Here is a 20,520-nt window from a genome sequence, read left to right as displayed (position 1 = left end):
TGTATAAAGACTTATAATAAAGTAAATTAAAATATTAAAATATAATATAAATGTGAGTGATTTGGGAAAATTTTATCCAAATTAAACGGTTCGCACCAAATAGTCTTATAAAAAAATGAAGGGTTGCTAGAAGAAAAGTTCATAAAAGACTCTTCCATATTCAAGCACTAAATATTTAAAATAGCAATAATTGATTAAGTATTTTCTTTAATAAATATTTATATTTATTGACATTTTAAGTTTTTCAAATAAAGTTGTACTATTTAATTTTATTCCATACTCAACATAATAATGTAAAATGTTGGTTTAAAAGATTTTGCCTTTTATATATCTAAGTCAAATCAGAAAGTTCTAAATATACAATATACAAGTTTATAATTAATATATCATTTTTGAATTTGGTAATCCGAAAACTTACCCCAAGAATATAAATAACCTTAATGTCAAGATACATAAACAAACATAAATAAGTTTTGTTATCTCAATTCTCAATATCATTTACACTTCACAATTCAAAATATAATGATACACTTCACAATTCACAATTCAAAAAATATAAAAATCTGAAACTTATAATTCACTTTAACCCTCCAAAAACTTAAATAAAACACAAAAAATATCTTCTAAAAATCTAAATCCAAAGTATATAATAATCAGTTTCAGATTTTTTATCCGAAAAAAAAAAAAAAAAGCCAAGGACAACGTTGCCTTTAAATAATTTATCTTATCTGAAATACTAATAATTTATTAGTAGGTTTATCTGGCGTACGCTACCATATTAATCAGCATTATGGAAATATAACATGTAAAATTAACAATAAAATGCAGAATATGAATAGATAAATAAGATAAGAAATAGTGATGTAAAAGAAGTAGTTAGCATGCAAAAAATAGTGTTGTTTATGTAATTCTTACATTTTAATAAGGAATCTATTCCATTGTATATATTATTATAGTTGGTAATGTTAGAAATAACCCTTAAACCTAATTAAGGTAGAAAGTGTGCAGTGTACAAGAATATAAGGATTCTATTTCCCCAAAATGGAACCTGGAGGGTGTTGCCTGATAAACCTATCTTGATATACGTTTGGGAATATTATCAGGTCTGCCAGAAAGTAGGATTATAGCTACTACAGCTAACAACTTTCAAAAGTTCAGATTCTGAACTACCATAAATGGTTCTTCATTTACAGCTGAAGGGAGATGAAAGGGCAAGTGAAAATAAACAAGGACATTGTTTTTCCTTTCTGCTGCTAAGAGTTTGCTTGTGCATGCTCAGGTTTGTGACTGTACTCATAATCAAGATGCACGAAAGCACGTTCGATCTCGGGTAAAAGCTCAAGCTTCTCTTGCAATGATTCCCCAATATCATGGGCCTCTTGCAACTGCATATCTGCTGGGAGGACAATATCAACTTCAACAAAGTAGTGAGACCCGAATGTGTATGCCCGAACTGTGTCGATGTGCCTCACAGCCTTGTGGTGGTTCCAGCATAGGTATGTGAGTTTCTGAAGATACTCAGGTGCAGCTGATCTTCCAACCAGGGAATTCACATTTTCCAACACTGTCATTGACCATGTGCGAATGGTGTACAACGCCAGCTGCAGCAGTAAGAGGTAAAAGCAAGTAAAAACATTAAATGACCAGGTACAAAATGGTGGTAAGTTGGCTATATACAAATAGTAACAAGAAAATGTTTCTACCAAAAAAACGTGCTCCAAAAGATCAATTGTAGTTCCCTAAAATCTTAGGTAAAATCTTAGGACATCTCCAATAGTGCACCAAAAGTGAAGGTTTTATGTTCAATCATCTAATAACTTCAAAATAGATTCCACATATCTCAAAAGGTTCTTTAATCATGAGAACCAGTTCTTGCTCCAATGGTAATCTTGAGTGAGAAATAGTTCTAAAACTTGTACCTCACAAGAACTGTGGTTGAGGATGTTGTAAGGCATACAAAGTGTATATTAAACTATCATAATATACACATAGTTCAAGGAGAGGTCGCGGATATTATGATAAGCTAATTAGATAGTCACAAATTCACAATCATTTAACATAGCAATGATACCTCGATCTTTAAGAATAATAGGAACGTATAGCAGAAGCTGAGAAACAGATGTCAACAATTGTTAATGGATAATATTGCTGGAAATACTATGATATTTTTTGTAAACTATGGTTCTTTACCTTCCAAACTTAGGAATTAATCTGACTTATCGGTTCATTTACGGAAAATTTGTTAATGAACGTCAAAAATTCCTGACTGCTTGTCTTCTTCCATTTTTTGTTCTCTTCTATAAATAATACATTCTCAATTAAAGCCCTTAATGGCAATTTAATATGATTTCTAATTTGTATAAGCTAAAATTGGAAATCTAATAATATAAAATTATTAGACAAATTCTATTAGTCAAATAAAAGGAAACAATAATAATAATAGTGGAGCCCTAAATAACAACAAACATATCAACTTTTAAATTCAAGGAAAATTTGAGAACGAACATATATATCATTTCCTATGGCCACAAATAGCAAATCCAAACCTCCAACAAAAAGAAAGTATTCACTTACAATGATAGCACCAACAGGATCCATCCAATCATCAACATAATTTGCCAAGAGTGCAGCAATAAGACCAATGACATTAGTGATCACATCAAAAAAATGATCCTGGGCATAGGCTTTAATAATCTCATTAGTAAAAGTGCGGCAATAAATCATCAGTAAGAATTTCACCAAAGTCACTGAAAGCATAATTCCCACAACCCATTGCTCTTGTTCCTTGGTCAAGTTGAATGAATTGTCCTGGAAATGTTAATTCAAGGTACATTAGAGTTACAAAGAAACAAAAGAGATTCAGGAACTAAATGAAAAATTATTTTTGTTCTGAGTTTGGGGTCAACTTTGCCTATATAAATATACCAAAAATTAACTTACAGAATATATTAATGTGCGGATAGACTCCAAGATAATTTGCAGTCCCAGTGTAGCCATGACAGAGGCAAAAACAAGAATTCCCTGTACAATTTGAATTTCACTTTATAGTTTCCTCTTTATAAATAGAGCATATACAGACACAACCAAATTGTAGTATTCTTCCCTGATATGTAATTTGAATACAAAGTAACTCCTGATAATCACTGAGATCATATTACTGGTGATGATTCAGATAATTTCAAACCGAATATTAATTAAGAGGACTGACCAATGGTTGCATCCGTTTCTTTCCAATCGGGTACTGATACGGGTTTGGTGTCTGCATGGAAAATGCAGTGAACCAGAGGATAAACCCAGAAAGGAGATCAAGAAGTGAGTCTAAAGTCGATGCAATGATGGCTAGGGAACCACTTCGTATTGATGCATAAACTTTGGCGACAAAAAGAACCATGTTTGCTACATTTGACAATCTGATGGCAAACGTCTCACTTCTTGCTAACTTGTCTCGCTCCTCCTGCCCACAGCAGTGGATATTCAGCCAAGGCTTTTGACTATATAACAATCGTAAATCTAGAGACCAAAAAGGAGAAAATGAAATAGAAACCTTCGACATTCCAGGAATAAAACCACGCTCGGCAAGGGCATCCATTTCAGTAAAGCCCTCAAGCACTTCAACCTGCTGCTGGTAGTACTCCGCAATATTATCCCCTTGACCTGAAGAAATACATAACAGAAGTTAAAAAATTAAGACAAGATCCATGAAATCCCTTTCCATTTAGTAGAAAAGATCCATTTAGCAGTTAATCAAAGCATACCATTCAAAAAGCTTAGCTAACCTACTTTGAGAAAAATAAAATAAAGATAGAGATTCACAGATGAAGAAAATGATATTCAAAGACATAATTATGCTTTAAACTTCCATTCACAAGTATAGGACAAATGAACTTCATATTATGGACCACAAGAACTTTATAGGAAGCTTCAGAAACCAGAAAACATATAAATGAAGTCATAGCTCAATAAGCAGATGCTTATTGCAGACTTGGAAAGTACAAGCCTCAGCAAGAGCAGGTCGAAACAAAACAACCCATCTATACAAATAAAGCAACAGACCAGAGGCACTCTGTTCAAATGCCAAGATCAATTATGTGAAACTTCTTCCACTAAAAACAGAGAGCCAAAAATGGAAAAGACGTAGTTCAGTGTCCAAGAGAAGTTTTGCCTCTAGCCTCTAGAGCTTCCAAATGCAAAACCCTATAGTCCATCTTCCAGCAACTGCCCCAAAAAGCAAGAAATACTCGATTCATCAACAACCCACCTCAACTGCTTTCATACAACAAAAAAGCAACCACATCATCAACCCAAAACTCAAAAAACACCCCCACACACTATACCTAGCCTGCTTCCAAATTCCTGCACACAATACTAAACCTGGCAAAAAGAGAACAGAAAACAAAGCATTCTACTCACACTGATGAAATCCAGTAATAGCAGCATCTTTATGAAAACAAAAACAATATCTGGAATCAATGCAGAGGGGAAACTTTACACACAAAAAAAGGATAAAAACGAATGGAACAAAACAACACAATCAACAACAACCACTAACATAAAGCAAATTGCAGATTCCTCTTCCAACAAAACAAACAGTGAAAAAAATTCTTTGTCAATGAAAATAAAAAAAGCAGATTCCAAAAAATGAGCAACAACAATAAATAACTGAAATTATCAAAAATAAATAAATAAACAGAATGCGTTTGTAGTGTTTTGTTACCTAGAACCCCATAACAGTCATGGAGTCCGCGCGAGGGTTTCACTTGCTTCTCCGTGTGCTCCGAAGATATCTGAAACCCCTCGAAGTTCAACCGCCAGGAGCGGTCGCCATTATTCGAATCTGAGAGCAGCGAGCGCTGCTCCTCGCCGTGAAGCTCCACCGTCTCCACCATTTGCCGGTCGTCTGAGAATATGGTCTAAACGTCGTCGTTTTGGGCAGCCCCGAAGGAGCAAAGCATGGAAGCAGAGTCGTTTGGTTGGTGCTTGTTATAACAACAGCCGTAGCAGATTTTCTAACCGGTAAAGTGGATTCAAAGAAAAAAAAATTCATAAATAAATAAAAAAGTGTCTGAGACGAGATCCGATAGGCGCGTGAGCCACGCCGGTCCATGTTTCGGCACGTGTTGCGATTTCATTGGACGGTGCTGGAGCGTCGCGCGTGTGATGGGAATTCGGGGTGGCTACGCGTGGACGGCTGAGATTCCTTGAGCGAAAGAGTGTTTGATGTGCTGCTTTACCGGAGCAGATTGAATCTGAACCGGTGGAGCCCGAGCTGCATATTTTGGCATATGGCTCTGTTGGAAAAAGTTTACAGTGCGGTCACGTCCACTGCAGTGACTGTTGATGTTTTGACACGTGGCGAGTTTCTCTGATCATAGCTTTTTCAGAGTAGAAGGACATGGCAATTATGTGTGGATATTGTTATCATGTCATGTTGTGTGATGATATGTGATTTGTGGTGAGTGGATTGTGGGACCCACTTTGAGTCATGATGATGTGACATCCCCATCCATCATTAATGCTTTTTCGTACTATTGGAATCCCATTACTCTAACTTCAAACCTATTGAATGAGATTAATAATACAGAAAAAAAAAATTGAATTTATACGTTTTTAAATTTTATAGTTCATGTATAATTAATACATTCTATATTCAGAATTTAGCATATTTTTGTGTCATATATTAAAAAGGAAAATAATAATTATAAAAAATAAAAGATATTATATTTAATAATTTATTTATTGGTTGTTTTTTTATTTCTCTTTATGTTCATATTGTATTTACTAAGTTTTATAAAATTATTGATTTGGTTGTTGAATTTTATGAAGTTATAGATATTATTAAATAAGTTTGGATTTATTAGTTTATAGTTTGAATGTGATTTTGTTTTGTAATCATCAATAATATTTCTTGAATGTGAAACATTTATTTTAATTATTGTAGAAAAAATAAATTTATAATTTTTCATCTCGTGACAAATTTAAATAAGTTATGTTTTATTTATAAAAGTATTTTTATGGGTATAGTAGACTCTATATCCTAAAATATAAATCCAACTATTTTTTTATAGTTTTATATTAATAAATATAAATTAGTATGTATTTTTTAAAATATGGATTTTTTAGTTTTTTCGTTTTTTTTTTTTTACTTAAAAAAAACAAAATATATTATATTTAATAATTTGTTATGCCTTGATAAGGTTGAAATACAAAGAAGCACAGAACTTATGTAAAAAGTGTTTCTTTCTAACTGAAATTGCAGAAGGAAAAAATAAAGACACTTTTATCTATACCATATATCTTATTTTAGAGAAATTAAATTATTCTGCACGTATATAACCTTTTCTTTTTTTATATAATAAAAAAGGAAAATATTTTAATTTTTGTCAAATAATCAAAATGTATATGTCACTTTCCATAGAGTTTTCTCTCTCTCTTTTCTTTTTTTTTTTCCTCTCCATTCAATTTGTTCATTCCTTAACTCCTGGATTATCAATATAAAGTTTATTTAAAAGTAAAATAATATTTGAAAATATATAATATGAAAAATTGTGAACCATGTTTGTTTGGATTTGTTCTTTTGTCAAACGTTGGTTTTATTCGATTTTCCGTGTGGAAAGTGCTTAATAAATTATGGAGGTTGTTATTTTCAAATACTTTTTTCAGGAATAATATACCATACGTACGTGTTAAAAAGAGAAATGGAAATTCTTATTTATTTTAAATTAATCTGATATAATTTTTTCTCTTAATTATTTAAATGAATAAAAATTATCAAAATAGGTAAATCGTATCAAAATAATACAATTTTATTGGAAATAAATCATGTCAAAATGACATGATTTGAGTTTCTTTGATTTTTGTATAGTCAAATTTTAATTACAATTGTAGCAAAGAGTGATACGACTTAATAATTTTAAAAAAAATTATTCATTTCAATAATTAAGAAATTAAATTAAATTATATTAATAAAAAACATGAATTTTGGATTGCGAGAATGATATTGATATTTGTTTATGTTAGGGAGATGAGACCTATAAAACTATTGAATGTTTCGTCTTCTTCCTTCTTTCAGGCGGGTTACCAAAGCTTTGTTATGATCCTTTTAGTCTTCGTGCTACTCTTTCGGCTCTCGGTCTCTTAGTCTCGGGTGAATGCCAAATGAGGGAGGTATCTCGCAGAAGGTACTCCGACGCTCAAGTCCGTAAAAAGAGTATTTAGCACTCAGGGGTGTACAGTAATAATGACGTACCTTTTTTCTTAGAATGTGTGTGCTATTTATATTATTTTAACATTGGTTTAAGCATTAATGAACTAAGTGTGTCGGTCAGACACATCGTTCGGGTACCTCTCGGTCAACTCGGTCAGGAAGACCAAGTCGTGGTCCATACTAGTACAATACTATTTTTGTGATTGTAATAAAACATTTTTTTTTAGTTTTAAACAATTTTTAATCTACACTTTTAGTAAAGCAACTTAATTATAAAATATATCCATGGTATATTCGATTGAATTGTAAAACATGTTTAAGATTTTTGTAGGACTTTAAAAGTACGAATAAAAATAGTTGTTTGCAAGAATAATTTGAGTTTTTTTATTCGTGAGAATAAATTTAGTTAAGTGATAGAGAAGGTTCAAATGAAAGAAAAATAATACATGATTGGACTAAATTCCTGCAACCGTGCTACGACATTTAATAACAAATTAAATATAATAAAATCATATTCAAATGTTATATATCTATTTAAACAATTTTATAATAAACCTCATAAATTTTTTTATTGCGAATCATACATTAATTCACAAAATTAAGATTTAGATTTTACAAAAAATTGTTAAAAATTGTTGACATGATATAAATAATAACTTTCATTGTCTTTTTTATTTTAAAAATATATATTTCTGTCAATAGTTAAATAAAATAAATAATATCCTTAAAAAAATTGAAAAAAATAATCTTAAAAGTAATGTAAGAATTTGTTGAACTCATAAAAATTTAAATTATTAAATAGAATAATTTTACCCCTCTTCTTACCTTTATTGTATTAATTTGAATGGTAAAGTGTTTTGATATGATTAATATAATTTTATATTATTTAGAAGTTGAGATTAAAAATAATTGAAATATACATTTTTCTTTTATGAATGTAATGGAACTCAAAAACAAAACCTCAAACATTAGTTTTTTTTAATTTTTAATTATATTCACATGATTTTTAACTTTCAGATTATTTGTCATGAAAATTTTCAGAAGAAAAAGTTTTTTAAAAATTTGGAACATGATTTCTAAAGCAAGATTTCTATAATAAAATTCTAATAACAAGTTTTAAATTATAAATTTTCTTTAATTTTTATTTGTTGCAAGTATTTGTGAAATAAAAAATATTCAAACGTTATCTTATCCACTTAGGATCGAACATGTGAAAAATATATATTATTTTAAATAAGGACCACACTATATAAAATATACAAATATTAAAATCTAAACTTTAAATGAATAATAAATATAATTAAATGTCATGGCTTGAAAAGCTATGCTTTGTCAGATTCCACCAAATTTATTAACCTTAATTACTAATTAATTAGTCTCAATCATTAATCAACTAAACTCTTAAAAGCACAGAATAATCTTTTAATTAATGTAGAATATAAGGTATTTAATAAATATTTATATTAAAGTGATAATAATAGACATTCTTTCTGATCCATGAAAAAGACGTGACATTTAATGTATTAAAAACTATTATATTAATTTAATCACTTCATGTGCTCATTGTATTTTTGTATTTAACATTTTTTCTAATGTTTTTAAATCAATTTTAAAAAATCTAAACAAAACTATGAACCGAATATAACCTTGTATCACCTTATAATATTCTATAAAAGATATAAAATGTAAATTATTTTCTAAAATTCTAATTTTACTATAATTTATATATTAAAAAGTGTGATTATTCACTTTAAATCATATTGATTATTTACGTTAAATTGTGTAGAGTAGATCATCTCGAAGAACTTAGTCAAATGATTGGACTTTAATTTTGTATTGTTAATTTATTCTCAATAAATTACTTAAATATCTAATATTTGTATTTGTAACAAACAATAATAACTCGTTTGGTAAGAGAATTAAATTATTTTATTATTTTCTTAATAAGTGATATTTATTACTGTTGTTTTTAATCTATGAAAAAAAAATCTAAAAATTAGTTATTTTGAGATGGAAGAATGTATATATTAAACATTAAGATGTATTTATGGATAACGAAAACTATTAATAATAAAAAAAATGTTTCTGGGTTTCAATAAACATATTCTAGGACCACATGTTAGATAACTTTATCATTTCAGCATAAAACTTAAAATAAACAAAGACCATTTAAAAACTCATTATATTGATATTTTTATTAATATATCTTTTATTTTTAAAATTAAAATATTATATATATTATAATATTATTAAAGTACAAATGTAAAGCAGGTATTTACTAATTGAATGTGTCAAAATATTTTTTTTTTTCCATTTTATTTGGGCAAGTGTTAGGCCTTACTTTTGTTTAGTGTATACATTTATTTGTATACAAATATTTATATAATAATTAAAAGTGTTCTTTTAGTATGGTACTTGCTATATTTTTTTACTTAGAATATAATATATTTTTAATGCAACAATGGAATTATATTTTAATACAATAAAAAATACTAATCTCTATATAGCATTTAAAGTTTCAGTGTGTTTTCATCTAAATTTACTAAATATGATTTGAAATGTTAAACCATATTTTACGACATCAACATAAGAGACATTTATAAGTTGTTTTAAAGTAAAAGTTTTTAAATTTTGTAAATTTTTTAAACCATATTTTGTGCCCTTCTTATTGTGTTCTCATTAATTATAGATATATAAATATTCATATATTAAGACATGCGTTTCACATAAATATAAATATAAATGTAAATTCTATTTTAAATACATAACTAGTCAACTCCAAGTTTTGTACATTTAAGTCAAGATTTTTTACAAATCTAACTATTAAAAAATAAACATTATTTTTCTTCCTCCGTGAAGAATTACAATTCAAAAAGACATTATACATAATAACACCCACACTCTTATTTCTAAGCATGTTATTAAAGAATCTTATTGAAAAAACAAAGAAACACTCTAAAAGTCATAGGTGAAAATAGTCACTTTTTCATTATACTAAAATATAAGTGATATTAAAAACATATTTCACTTTTTTATTTATTTAGAATACATAAAATAAAATAATATTTTAAATTTTTTTATTTTTTATTTTTTTGCATTAATTATTTTTATTCTAAAAACTCCACAACTAAAACAAGTAAAAAACTGTATCAACAAATATATAGAGGTGAGATAAAAATATTTAAAAAAAAAGTTAAATACAAGATAGAGTCTTCTTATAAATATAAATAGAAATAAAGGGAATACATTATTCATCATAAATTATTTATTATTTTTTAAAATGTATATTATACTTTTTTGAAAAATTAAATATAAAAACTAAAAAGGAGAAATTACTTCCCTTCCATTTAAATTTGAGAATAATATATTTATTTTTTAAAATATATTTTCTCTGTGAAATTGATTAAAGTGATGAATCAACATAAATATTAGTTTGTTAAGTAAAAAAAAAAATACAGCTTATAATTCATTTCAATAATTTCTTTGTACAACTTATAAGTACTCAAAATGCATTTCAGAGTTGTAGATAGTTGACAGGCCCAAAAGGTGGTTAACATTGGTTTATGTTCTTGACAATTGCTTTCTGCACCGTATTATTGCACCAACTATAGTGGAAAAGACGAAAATATCCTTGATGATTTATTTTTTGTATTACAGATTTATTTTATTCAGAATGAGTTTTTGATATTTATTTCCAGAATAAAAAAAAGTTCTTCCAATCTACTTTTTCAGAATGTATTCTGAATTTTCATTTTTAGAATAAATGATATTTTTGAAATTTTAAAATTGTGTTGTGTGTAGGAAAAAATTGGATTTTTTTTATTATGATGGGGTTATTTTTTTGTCTTTTGAGATCCGTTTAAAAAAAATTATAAATTTAAAGAAGTTGTCGGCACGACTTCATATACACAAATCGTTCCAATTAGATACGACTTTGACGACATCAAAGACATTTTGTTCAGTGAGAATTATTTTATTTATTATTTTTGTGTAAGTGTCTATTTTATATTTATAATTAGTTCTTATTTTTTCCGTTCTTAGTCTCTTCTTTATCATGATTCATGGTATATCAAACATAATTCTCCAAAAAGAATAGAACTTTCTCTTTCTGAGTCACTCTCAGTTTCAATTCACCATGTGGGTATCTTCTTCTTCTTCTCCTCTTCTCATTCTTTTCCTCATTTCCTTTGCTGTTTCAGTCACCTCAGTTTCTGTGCGGCGAGGGGCCCCACTCGATGAAACCCCCACTTACCTATGGCCCCTTCCCGCAGAGTACACTGCCGGCAACCAGGCTCTCGGCGTTGACCCTGCACTCAAGCTCATTGTCGCCGGAAACGGCGGCGGCTCCGCCGTTATCAGAGCGGGGTTTGAACGGTACAGAGGGATCGTATTCCAGCACACTGGATTGGAATTGGGGTTTAGTTTTATGAGAAAGCTGAGGGAACGGTTGGTGTCGGCTGTTTCGGCATACGATGTTGACACATTGAAGATAACTGTCCATTCAGACAACGAGGAGGTTCATACAATGAGGGTTGATGATTGCTTGGTTAGTCAACGTGGGATCTTCAACTGGGTGATGACTTTTCTGTTTTGTTTTTCTCTCTGCAGCTTCAATTGGGAGTGGATGAAAGCTATACCCTGCTGGTTCCCAAAGCCAAGGACTCTTCCCAAGTCACAATTGAGGTGAGCTTCATTGTTGGATTTTGATATTCGATGCTAATTTGGTTTTTTGTGATTTTGAATTGGAATTGCTTGTTTGCTACAATACAATCTCTTGGTTCTTTGTTCATTTAGTCAATGTAATGCTTAGTTTATAATTCGAGAGTACCTATGGAAAATCTGTGTCCGAAAAAAGTTGGATGATTAAAGTATTTTTCGTTTATTTTCTCAGTGCGAGAGAGGTGAATTGAAGTTGGTTTTCGGTTTTAGTTTTTCTGTTTCCTTCTTTTGCTTTTTCTTCTTGAGGAACCTTCCCACTTTCCTGTACTGGAAACAATTCAATCAAGCCCTTTTGTTTCTTGCTATGGTTACAGTATAACACCTTTCTTGTGTACTGCCTTAACTCATCAAAGCTCTTGTTTAGTAAAAGAAAAGAAAAACCATTGATTTAAAAAAACAAAAACAAAAGAATGAGACAGAGTTGTGGTTGGATTATTGCTTCTGGACTCAAACAAATAAAGAAAATTATGTCATTTATTAGTTAATCACCCTATTTTGTGATCTTGTCATCGCAGGCAAATACTGTTTATGGTGCTTTGCGGGGATTAGAGGTATGTAAAGAGTTTGCTTCTCAATCAGCTCAAACTGTTTTTTTCTTCTTCTTTTTACTTTATTTGGCGGCTTGAAGTGGAGTTGCGGTGGTTGGAAGAGACGGTGTGGAGGTGAAGGTTGATGAATAGAGAGCAGATAGTTCTTGTTTAGCACTTATTGACTTGATTTGACATATGATTACTGGAGTCTAGACAGACACCAGATATGCCTGTTGTGACATACTCTTTATAAGATGATTTCTGACATGTATTTTCATTTTCATATTTTAGATATGTTTTTCAACATAGGGTTGGCGAATGTATAATCTGCTGGTCCTTGTACATGGGATAGGATTTAATCAATTTTATAGAATGTATTTTTTTCGTATACCTTTTACATTGATGATCTTGATATTGTGGAAACATAAACCCCTCTAACTTGTATATGCATTGGCATGCATGTAGTAAATTGCTCAAAGTCTCGGTTTATCTATTTTCGTACCGTGGAAGTTGAAAACTGAAGTATTGTTGTCTTTGCATGATGCACCAGACATTCAGCCAGTTGTGTTCTTTCGATTATACAACTAAAACAGTAAAAATATACAAGGCACCTTGGTCCATCCAAGATAAACCTAGATTTGCATATCGTGGGCTTTTGTTGGGTGAGGCTCAAGTTTTCAAAGAGATTTTTTTTATTCTGCTAGTAGTTTTATACTATGACCAGAGGATAATGATACATATGATTTTTTATTTATTTATCTATTTTTGCAGATACGTCAAGGCACTATTTACCAACTACTGTAATCAAGCAGATTATTGAATCTATGTCCTATGCTAAACTTGTAAGAGATATATGCTTTTTCATTTTTCTTCCATGCTGTTTTTCTTTTCGTGTAATGCTGAATATAAAAAGTTATGCTGCATAGAATGTTCTTCATTGGCACATCATAGATGAGGAGTCATTTCCGCTTGAGGTACCTACATATCCAAACTTGTGGAAAGGTTCATATACCAAATGGGAACGTTACACTGTTGAAGATGCATATGAAATTGTCAAGTAAGACTTACTTTATCCAAATTATTTTTTGTTTTATAGTCTTCCGGATTTAGTTGCAATTTTCCTGGGGAATGAAAATTTACCGAAGAAAGAGCAGGTTGATATAAATTATCTGTCAAATCTTTGATAAAATCATCTTTTTATCAAACTGTCCAGTTGTAAACATGTCACTAACTTTTCCATGACAAGCAATTTTGAACTGGAAATAGTTGATTATAAAATCTAATTTGTAAATGCACAGAGGAGACGAGAAAGGCTATCATGGGGGTGGGGAAATATCTGACTAAAATCCCAAAATAATATTATAATGCCCTTGTCAATTGATACATGTAACGCCTTTTCCTTTTGTTGAATTGTTAGTTTCTAGTTACCATCTTTGAGTTTGATTCTTAATTTAATGTTGACAAATGTTCTGTTTTCTTGTTCATGGTATGTTGATATAAAGCTTCGCCAAAATGAGAGGTGAGGTATCTTCAAATTCCTCTTCCAAAGTTCCTGTTACATAATATCTTTGGCATTTTGTGTTGATCCTAATTTTGGATTTATGTTTTTTTTTCCCTTTTTGCTCTTTCATCTTCTTAGTATCATGCAAAATACATTTATAAAAATAAAGGTGAATTTGCATGCTTTTATTGAGTATTTGTATGATTGAATTGCAGGCATAAATGTGATGGCAGAAGTGGATGTCCCTGGTCATGCAGAATCATGGTAAAAAACATGCCTTGTTTTTTTTCTTTTCTTTATGGAGTATGGCCTGATAGTAATACAATAATTGTCTTTGTTACTTTCACGCTTGGAGACCCAATAAATTTATTTTACTTTTCAAAATTTATCATTTGTATTTCTTTTAAGAAAGAGTTGGCCATAAAAAAGTTTATTTGCAACCTGTAATTTCATTGAGTTGAGTGCTTCCGTTGAAGGAAGTTTGGTGTTGAATATAGGTATGTGCTAAACTTATTCATCCAATGATTGATACCTGTTAGGATTGACATTGAATAATTTTTTTGTTTATTTTAGCAAGCCATTGCTATTTTTTTCCATTTCATATCTGCTTCATCTGATTATTACCTGGATTTTTATTCTTTTTTTTTTGTGAAGTTGAACTTTAATCAATTAGTTTTATTAACTTTTGACTTTAATTGTTACTGCAGCAATTTAATATTTCTATTTTGTACTGACAAGTAGCATGCATAACACAAATTTTAAGGTTCATTTTTTACTTTTTTGTAGGGGTGCTGGATATCCTGATCTTTGGCCATCACCTTCCTGTAGGGAGCCACTTGATGTTTCAAAGAACTTTACTTTTGATGTCATTTCTGGTATTCTGACAGGTTAAGTTCCTATGAAACCTTAAGCCCCATACTTGTTCAGTTCTTCGGATTTGTACATTACATTTATCAACTTTCACCTCTATTGAATATCATTTTGTCTTCTTGAAATCATGCTAAACACTATATTGGAAAGATTATATCATAAACAACTTGAATATGTCAATAATGCTAGTTATGTAGCATGCTTAGAATCTATAAGAGACACCATTTAATATTCAATTACGAATTATGTATCTTGTTTTTTAATTGCTAACTTACCTGAATCCGCACTTGAAAAAGGCATTATTTCAAACAACTGCCAGGTACCGTTGTTTGATTTAAGAGTGAAGAAGAAGATACTAAAATTGTTGTTTTCTGATTTGATAATTTTAAGGGTTGAAATAAGGGATTTATGATACCAAATTACCAATCATGCATACAAATATATGACTGTAAAATAACAATAATACACTATTCGCAGTATTATATGATTAATAATATTTTCTGGATACAATGTTAGATTTCTATATTTAATAATACTAATATTCATTTTTTTACTATAGATATTTTTACTGTATTTAATAATACTAATCTAGTTTTAACATATGCCTGTCTCTATGTTTTCTTCATTTTTCTTTTATTTTTCGTTTGAGCATTATTAAAACCTGCATCCATGCACTCAAGCGTCTTCATTCTTTTTTCTTCTGCCACTTTATATTGTCCTTGATACATCTTGCTATATTACTAATATTATGCGGATTGTTAAAACCAGCTACTAACAATCTTTCTCTCTTTTTTTTTATAAATTTTGCAGATATGAGAAAGATTTTCCCATTTGAGCTATTTCACTTGGGTGGTGATGAAGTTAATACTGGTCAGTCTAAGCGGTTTCTTTATTGCAACTTATGAAATAATCAATTGAACTAAAAGCTAAATGCTTATCAATGAAGGAAATGGTTTTTATTATTAGCACAACTTTAAGTTAATTTCTGATGGTAAATGCTAATGAGAATGGAAAGCAGTGGGTAAATGGTGCTGTTTGATACACCTACCACCTTCTTATTTGAAATCTATATTTTAAGGGTCCTGCAATGCTATCTTCAATAATAATTTAAAACTGATATTGTAGATTGGTGCTTCTTTGCAAACTTGTTATTGTTATGAGCTGATCTGTACTAAAGTTATCCTATGAATAAAGTAATCTATTTTTTTAGATATTATGAGGGTTACAATAACTGATACATTTCTTTGAATTGATGGTTTCTTTTTTTGTCTTAGAAAACCATGAAAGAGAAGTTTCTTCAGAATTGTTTTTCATGCACTTGTTTCTTCCAATATTTAGAAACCTTGAAGGGGATTGGGATTCGCATTGCAAGATGGCCTCTAGCAGTCCATAATTTCTATGGGTTTATGTTAGGAATCCAAGTGAGTCCGTAGAAGTGAAAAAGTTGAGCAATATATAAGAAAGAAGACTCACAAACCCATTGTCTTAAAGTTTTGGATAGGAGGTGGTGTTGTCATCTCTTATATTGGTTGTTCAAGTTTGAAAAGGCCCATGTCCCTTAGTATGGTATTTTTGTCTATTCAGAAGTGGTTTCGAAGAAGTGACCATGAACTCGACTTTGTAACATTTATTATAATAAAAGTAGACTTTAAATTATTGTTGAAATGTTAAAGATATTTGTATCCATGCTAATTATGTTTTATTTGACAGATTGCTGGAGTAGAACTTCTCATATAAAGGAATGGTATTAGCATTAACTTGTTAAACTCATATTACATTTCTTGATGACTTTTGTTTAGCCATTTATGTACAATTTTTAAACTCAACTAAAACTTCTTATATACAAAGAATTTGACAAATGGTGTGCCTTGCAGATATAATTTCATTTATAACCTCGTAACTTTGTTATCAAGCAAATTTTTAACAGACAGCAATCTCAATGTTGCCTGAATTATTGTCTCTGTTTTAGTTCTTAATCTTACCCCAATTTCTAGCATTTTTTATTGATGGGCATGTGAAGGTGGAGAAAAGTAATTCAGGAGGGATTCTGTTGCCATAGAGTGATATCTTTTGTCATCTTTTGCAATCAACTGAAATTTTGGATTATTTACTATGAAGCTGTCATGAACCTATAATCTTAATTCCTAAAAGTTTGCTTTTTAGTTGGAGATACATGAATGATTTTACATTATATCTTCAATTCAACACATCCCTCATGCAATGACCCTCTTAGTCTTAGAGGCTCTATTACATGTCATGAGCCAACGGTTGACTCCTGAACAGTTTAGTATTACTTTTGTAACCAGATCATTGATATGAAATTTGCTACTGAAATTTTTGTTCCCTTTTCCCCTCTTCTCACACCATTTTTGGTACACTGAGCATTGAGATGGTTGTCAATTGCCAGTAAAGTTAACCATTTTGTCAATTGTCAATGTAAAGGCACTACTTTTAGATGTTACATTTATATTCTGTGATTTGATCATTTACTCTATAACAGGCTTCAGAATCACAACATGACCACTAGAGATGCCTATCAGTATTTTGTACTGAAGGCTCAAGAGATTGCCGTTTCCAAAAATTGGAGTCCAGTGAACTGGTATGATCTGTATATATATGTATGGTATCATTATAACTCAAATAAAAGTTGATTTGTACCCTTAATTTGTCCATAGCAGATATTTCACCCTAGTATCACCTTTCTATCCTAATCCTTTCTTTCTTTGAAAACATCAATATTAAAAAATTCAAATGCAGCTACTAGTTTGCACATGCATGGAACAGTATAGGTTAGCTAATCACTACATAATTGTTCTGTTTACAAAATGTTCTTAAAAGATTACATTTTTCTTTGTTTTTTGCAATTACTCAGGGAGGAAACCTTCAATACATTTCCATCAAAGCTCCATCCAAAAACCATTGTGCACAACTGGTGAGTTTCCATCTGCATAAGCAGCTTTTCTGTATGACGAAACTCAAATGTCTCAGTTTCAGAATAAATTATTTCTATCAATTACTGTAGGTTGGGCCCTGGTGTTTGTCCAAAGGCTGTTGCAAAAGGTTTCAGGTGCATTTACAGTAACCAGGGTGTCTGGTATCTTGACCATCTGGATGTACCTTGGAATGAGGTCTACACTGCTGAGCCACTAGAGGGAATACATACAGCTTCTGAACAAGAGCTTGTAATTGGAGGAGAAGTTTGCATGTGGGCTGAGACAGTAGATACATCCGATGTTCAGCAAACAATATGGCCTCGAGCTGCTGCAGCTGCAGGTAGGCAAATCTTGTTGATGCTAGATGTTCAACATTCTTGCAGTGTACTTATAGTATTATTGATAACTCTTTGATATGTTCTCCAACCTAGTAGTGATTCTAAGGAAAATATATCAGGCAATGAGCATCCTACCCACTTTTTCATGTGGGGTAGCTGGCACATGGGACTTAAGCTGTCATTTCCTGATATAATAACTGATTTTGTTGCAGAGAGTAGGTAGTAGAAATTTCAGTGTCCCTCTTCTATAAAATGATTTTTTTCCCCTCGTCTCTCTCTCTCAATATATATATATATATATATATATATATATATATATATATATGTATGTAAAGGGCACCTATCTAAAAGGTAACATATACAAGCCATATGAAGTATATTTTATACCTTTGATTATTCATTTGATTTTCTATATAGGTGTCTCTTGCTTTATGAAGTTTCCTTTGTTTTAAGAAGTGGACTTAAGTATAACTCAACTTTACAAAACCTGTAAGGGAAGGTTTGCATCTACTTATACATTATTGTAGAATCTCAAACACACTCCTTTCATGCCGAGACTGTCAAATCGTGCGTGAAAATAAAAATTTATAGGTGGTCTGAGAGCGGGTGACACAATAGATCCAAGAAGTGAACTTGATACTATCTTAAGAAGTGAACTTTAAGTCTAACTCAACTTTACAAAACCAGTCTGTTTGCACATGAATTGACTTATTTCTAGTTAATGTGTGATCTCCAACACTTTAATTGACAAATGCTGGCTGTTGAACTTGATTATGCAAAACTAATTAGTCCTTGTTTACCACAGAACGCTTATGGAGTCAGAGAGATTCTGCCCCACCAAATATTACCGTAACTGCACAGCTACGGTTCAAAAACTTCAGATGTCTGTTGAATAAACGAGGGGTTGCAGCTGCTCCTGTGACGAATTATTATGCTAGAAGGGCACCTGTGGGTCCAGGGTCATGTTATGAGCAATAATCCAATGATCCTTGTGTCATGTGTAACCTTGGTGGTGTGTGGTCGTTGATGCCAGAACTCATTAGAGATCTGCCAACACCCATATTGCAATGTAATTTACTGTTGAATCAAATAAATCATGTTCAGTTTTACATTTTTTTAACTTGTTTCTTCTGAAAGCAAAATATATACAGTTGTTGTGAATGTTTGATCTTGTTCAGTACCAAAAAACCTCTTCAAAGATCTTAGCAACATCAAAACTTGGATTAGAATCTTGATTTTTAGCAGATGAAGCTGGATTTTATGTATATATAATAACCAATCCATTTCAAAGAGGATCAACACTAGCCTCTTAAGCTTAAAACAATTGATTTTACAATACTTTTATGTAATAATAATTTTTGTCATTATAGTGCATTTATAGAGGAATTAGGTCAGTTATAAACAATATTTAAAAAGAAAAAGATTAAATTGTAAACATTATTAAAGAAATTAACTTTAAATTTACAATACAACCTTCATCTCAAAATAATATAGAAATTCAAACATATTACACAAAAAAATTATGTAATTCTTTTTCTAGAACCCTATTGTCTGATCACAAAATGTAATAATTAGTTTATTGAGTTTTATAATAATTACCATCAAAATCACACCACTAATTTATTAACAAATTAAAAATGCTTACACAAGGTAAGTGACTAGTCAAACTTTGAATAAGTAACCAAACATTGATAATAAATAGAACTATGTAACTCATTATTCAAAGTTTGAATAAGTAACAAATTTTGTCAAATTTGTCCTCAATGACTATAATTATTCTATTCAGACAATCAACATTCTTACTTTGAAGTAAATGCAAATTTAAGGTTTCCTTTGAAAAAGACAGAATCATATTTTTTTTTCACACCAAAAAAGTGTTAAACCTATAGTTAGTGTCCATCAAGATTCTTGTTCTGAATAATTTGGTTCCTTAATGTCATTTTGAAAATTGTGTAGTAAATATTTTTTTTTAAAAACAACAGTTTAGGAATATTGTTTAATTGTGACTTATATTTTAATGACTTAAAATTATATGTTATCTTTAATATTATGTGTTTAAATCTTCTTTTATGTTGTGTTTTGATATTTTTAAGAGTTGAATATGTTTTTCGTCCCTCTACTATAACACAAAATTAGTTTTGTGTTTTATTCAAATTTTATATCATTCAGATGTCTGTAGTATAAAAATGATTAGAATGAGTCATTTTGTATGTGAAATTGGTTTAATTTGAAGTTTCACTTCATCAACCCATTGAAAATAGTTACAATAAACATTAATTTGTTATCAAAACAACAACAAATATTGAAAAAACTATTTTCACAAACAGAATGATCAATTCTAATTATTTTCATATTACAAGTATCTAGATGGTCTAAAGTTTGAACTAGGAACAAAAATCAATTTCGTATTATAGTAAATGGACGA

General features: G+C 30.2%; 2 protein-coding genes across 6 annotated transcripts; one reads left to right on the top strand and one right to left on the bottom strand.

Annotated features, from left to right (window-relative positions):
- Window positions 1-1,010: 1,010 nt before the first annotated feature.
- LOC137827239 (metal tolerance protein 11) lies at window positions 1,011-5,407 on the bottom strand. 5 transcript variants are annotated; one of them, XM_068633503.1, is made up of 7 exons: window positions 4,335-4,676; window positions 4,163-4,215; window positions 3,545-3,654; window positions 3,209-3,454; window positions 2,941-3,021; window positions 2,575-2,808; window positions 1,011-1,601 (listed from the first exon to the last, which is right to left on the bottom strand). In XM_068633503.1, exons 2-7 carry the CDS (start codon window positions 4,203-4,205, stop codon window positions 1,254-1,256), a joined length of 1,062 nt encoding a protein of 353 aa, XP_068489604.1. In that variant the 5' UTR covers window positions 4,206-4,215; window positions 4,335-4,676; the 3' UTR covers window positions 1,011-1,253. The 5 variants fall into 5 exon arrangements, with proteins under 5 accessions (XP_068489604.1, XP_068489605.1, XP_068489602.1 ...); XM_068633504.1 differs by having other exon boundaries at window positions 4,163-4,263; window positions 4,411-4,609; XM_068633501.1 differs by lacking the exons at window positions 4,163-4,215; window positions 4,335-4,676 and adding an exon at window positions 4,715-5,407.
- A 5,835-nt stretch (window positions 5,408-11,242) lies between these two features.
- LOC137823746 (beta-hexosaminidase 1) lies at window positions 11,243-19,215 on the top strand. Its single transcript, XM_068629000.1, has 15 exons — window positions 11,243-11,720; window positions 11,813-11,887; window positions 12,439-12,474; window positions 13,004-13,115; window positions 13,225-13,295; window positions 13,380-13,510; window positions 13,956-13,972; window positions 14,170-14,218; window positions 14,741-14,841; window positions 15,635-15,694; window positions 16,535-16,568; window positions 17,325-17,423; window positions 17,697-17,756; window positions 17,847-18,097; window positions 18,901-19,215. The coding sequence occupies exons 1-15, from the start codon at window positions 11,340-11,342 to the stop codon at window positions 19,071-19,073; spliced, it is 1,650 nt and encodes a 549-aa protein (XP_068485101.1). The 5' UTR covers window positions 11,243-11,339; the 3' UTR covers window positions 19,074-19,215.
- Window positions 19,216-20,520: the final 1,305 nt, after the last annotated feature.

Source organism: Phaseolus vulgaris, chromosome 8, assembly GCF_000499845.2.
Source record: "Phaseolus vulgaris cultivar G19833 chromosome 8, P. vulgaris v2.0, whole genome shotgun sequence".
NCBI lineage: Eukaryota > Viridiplantae > Streptophyta > Magnoliopsida > Fabales > Fabaceae > Phaseolus > Phaseolus vulgaris.
This window is presented reverse-complemented; position numbering and strand designations above follow the sequence as displayed.

Bases quoted from the DNA above. Each gene is read 5' to 3' on its own strand.
- LOC137823746 (XM_068629000.1), top strand. From the start codon at position 11,340: ATGTGGGTATCTTCTTCTTCTTCTCCTCTTCTCATTCTTTTCCTCATT. The intron at 13,296-13,379 runs GTAAGAGATATA...TATGCTGCATAG, and splicing joins CTATGTCCTATGCTAAACTT to AATGTTCTTCATTGGCACAT. The intron at 15,695-16,534 runs GTCAGTCTAAGC...TTTATTTGACAG, and splicing joins TGGTGATGAAGTTAATACTG to ATTGCTGGAGTAGAACTTCT.
- LOC137827239 (XM_068633500.1), bottom strand. From the start codon at position 4,886: ATGGTGGAGACGGTGGAGCTTCACGGCGAGGAGCAGCGCTCGCTGCTC. The intron at 3,655-4,714 runs GTAACAAAACAC...GTATTTCTTCAG, and splicing joins TGACTGTTATGGGGTTCTAG to GTCAAGGGGATAATATTGCG. The intron at 2,809-2,940 runs GTAAGTTAATTT...TAACATTTCCAG, and splicing joins TCCGCACATTAATATATTCT to GACAATTCATTCAACTTGAC.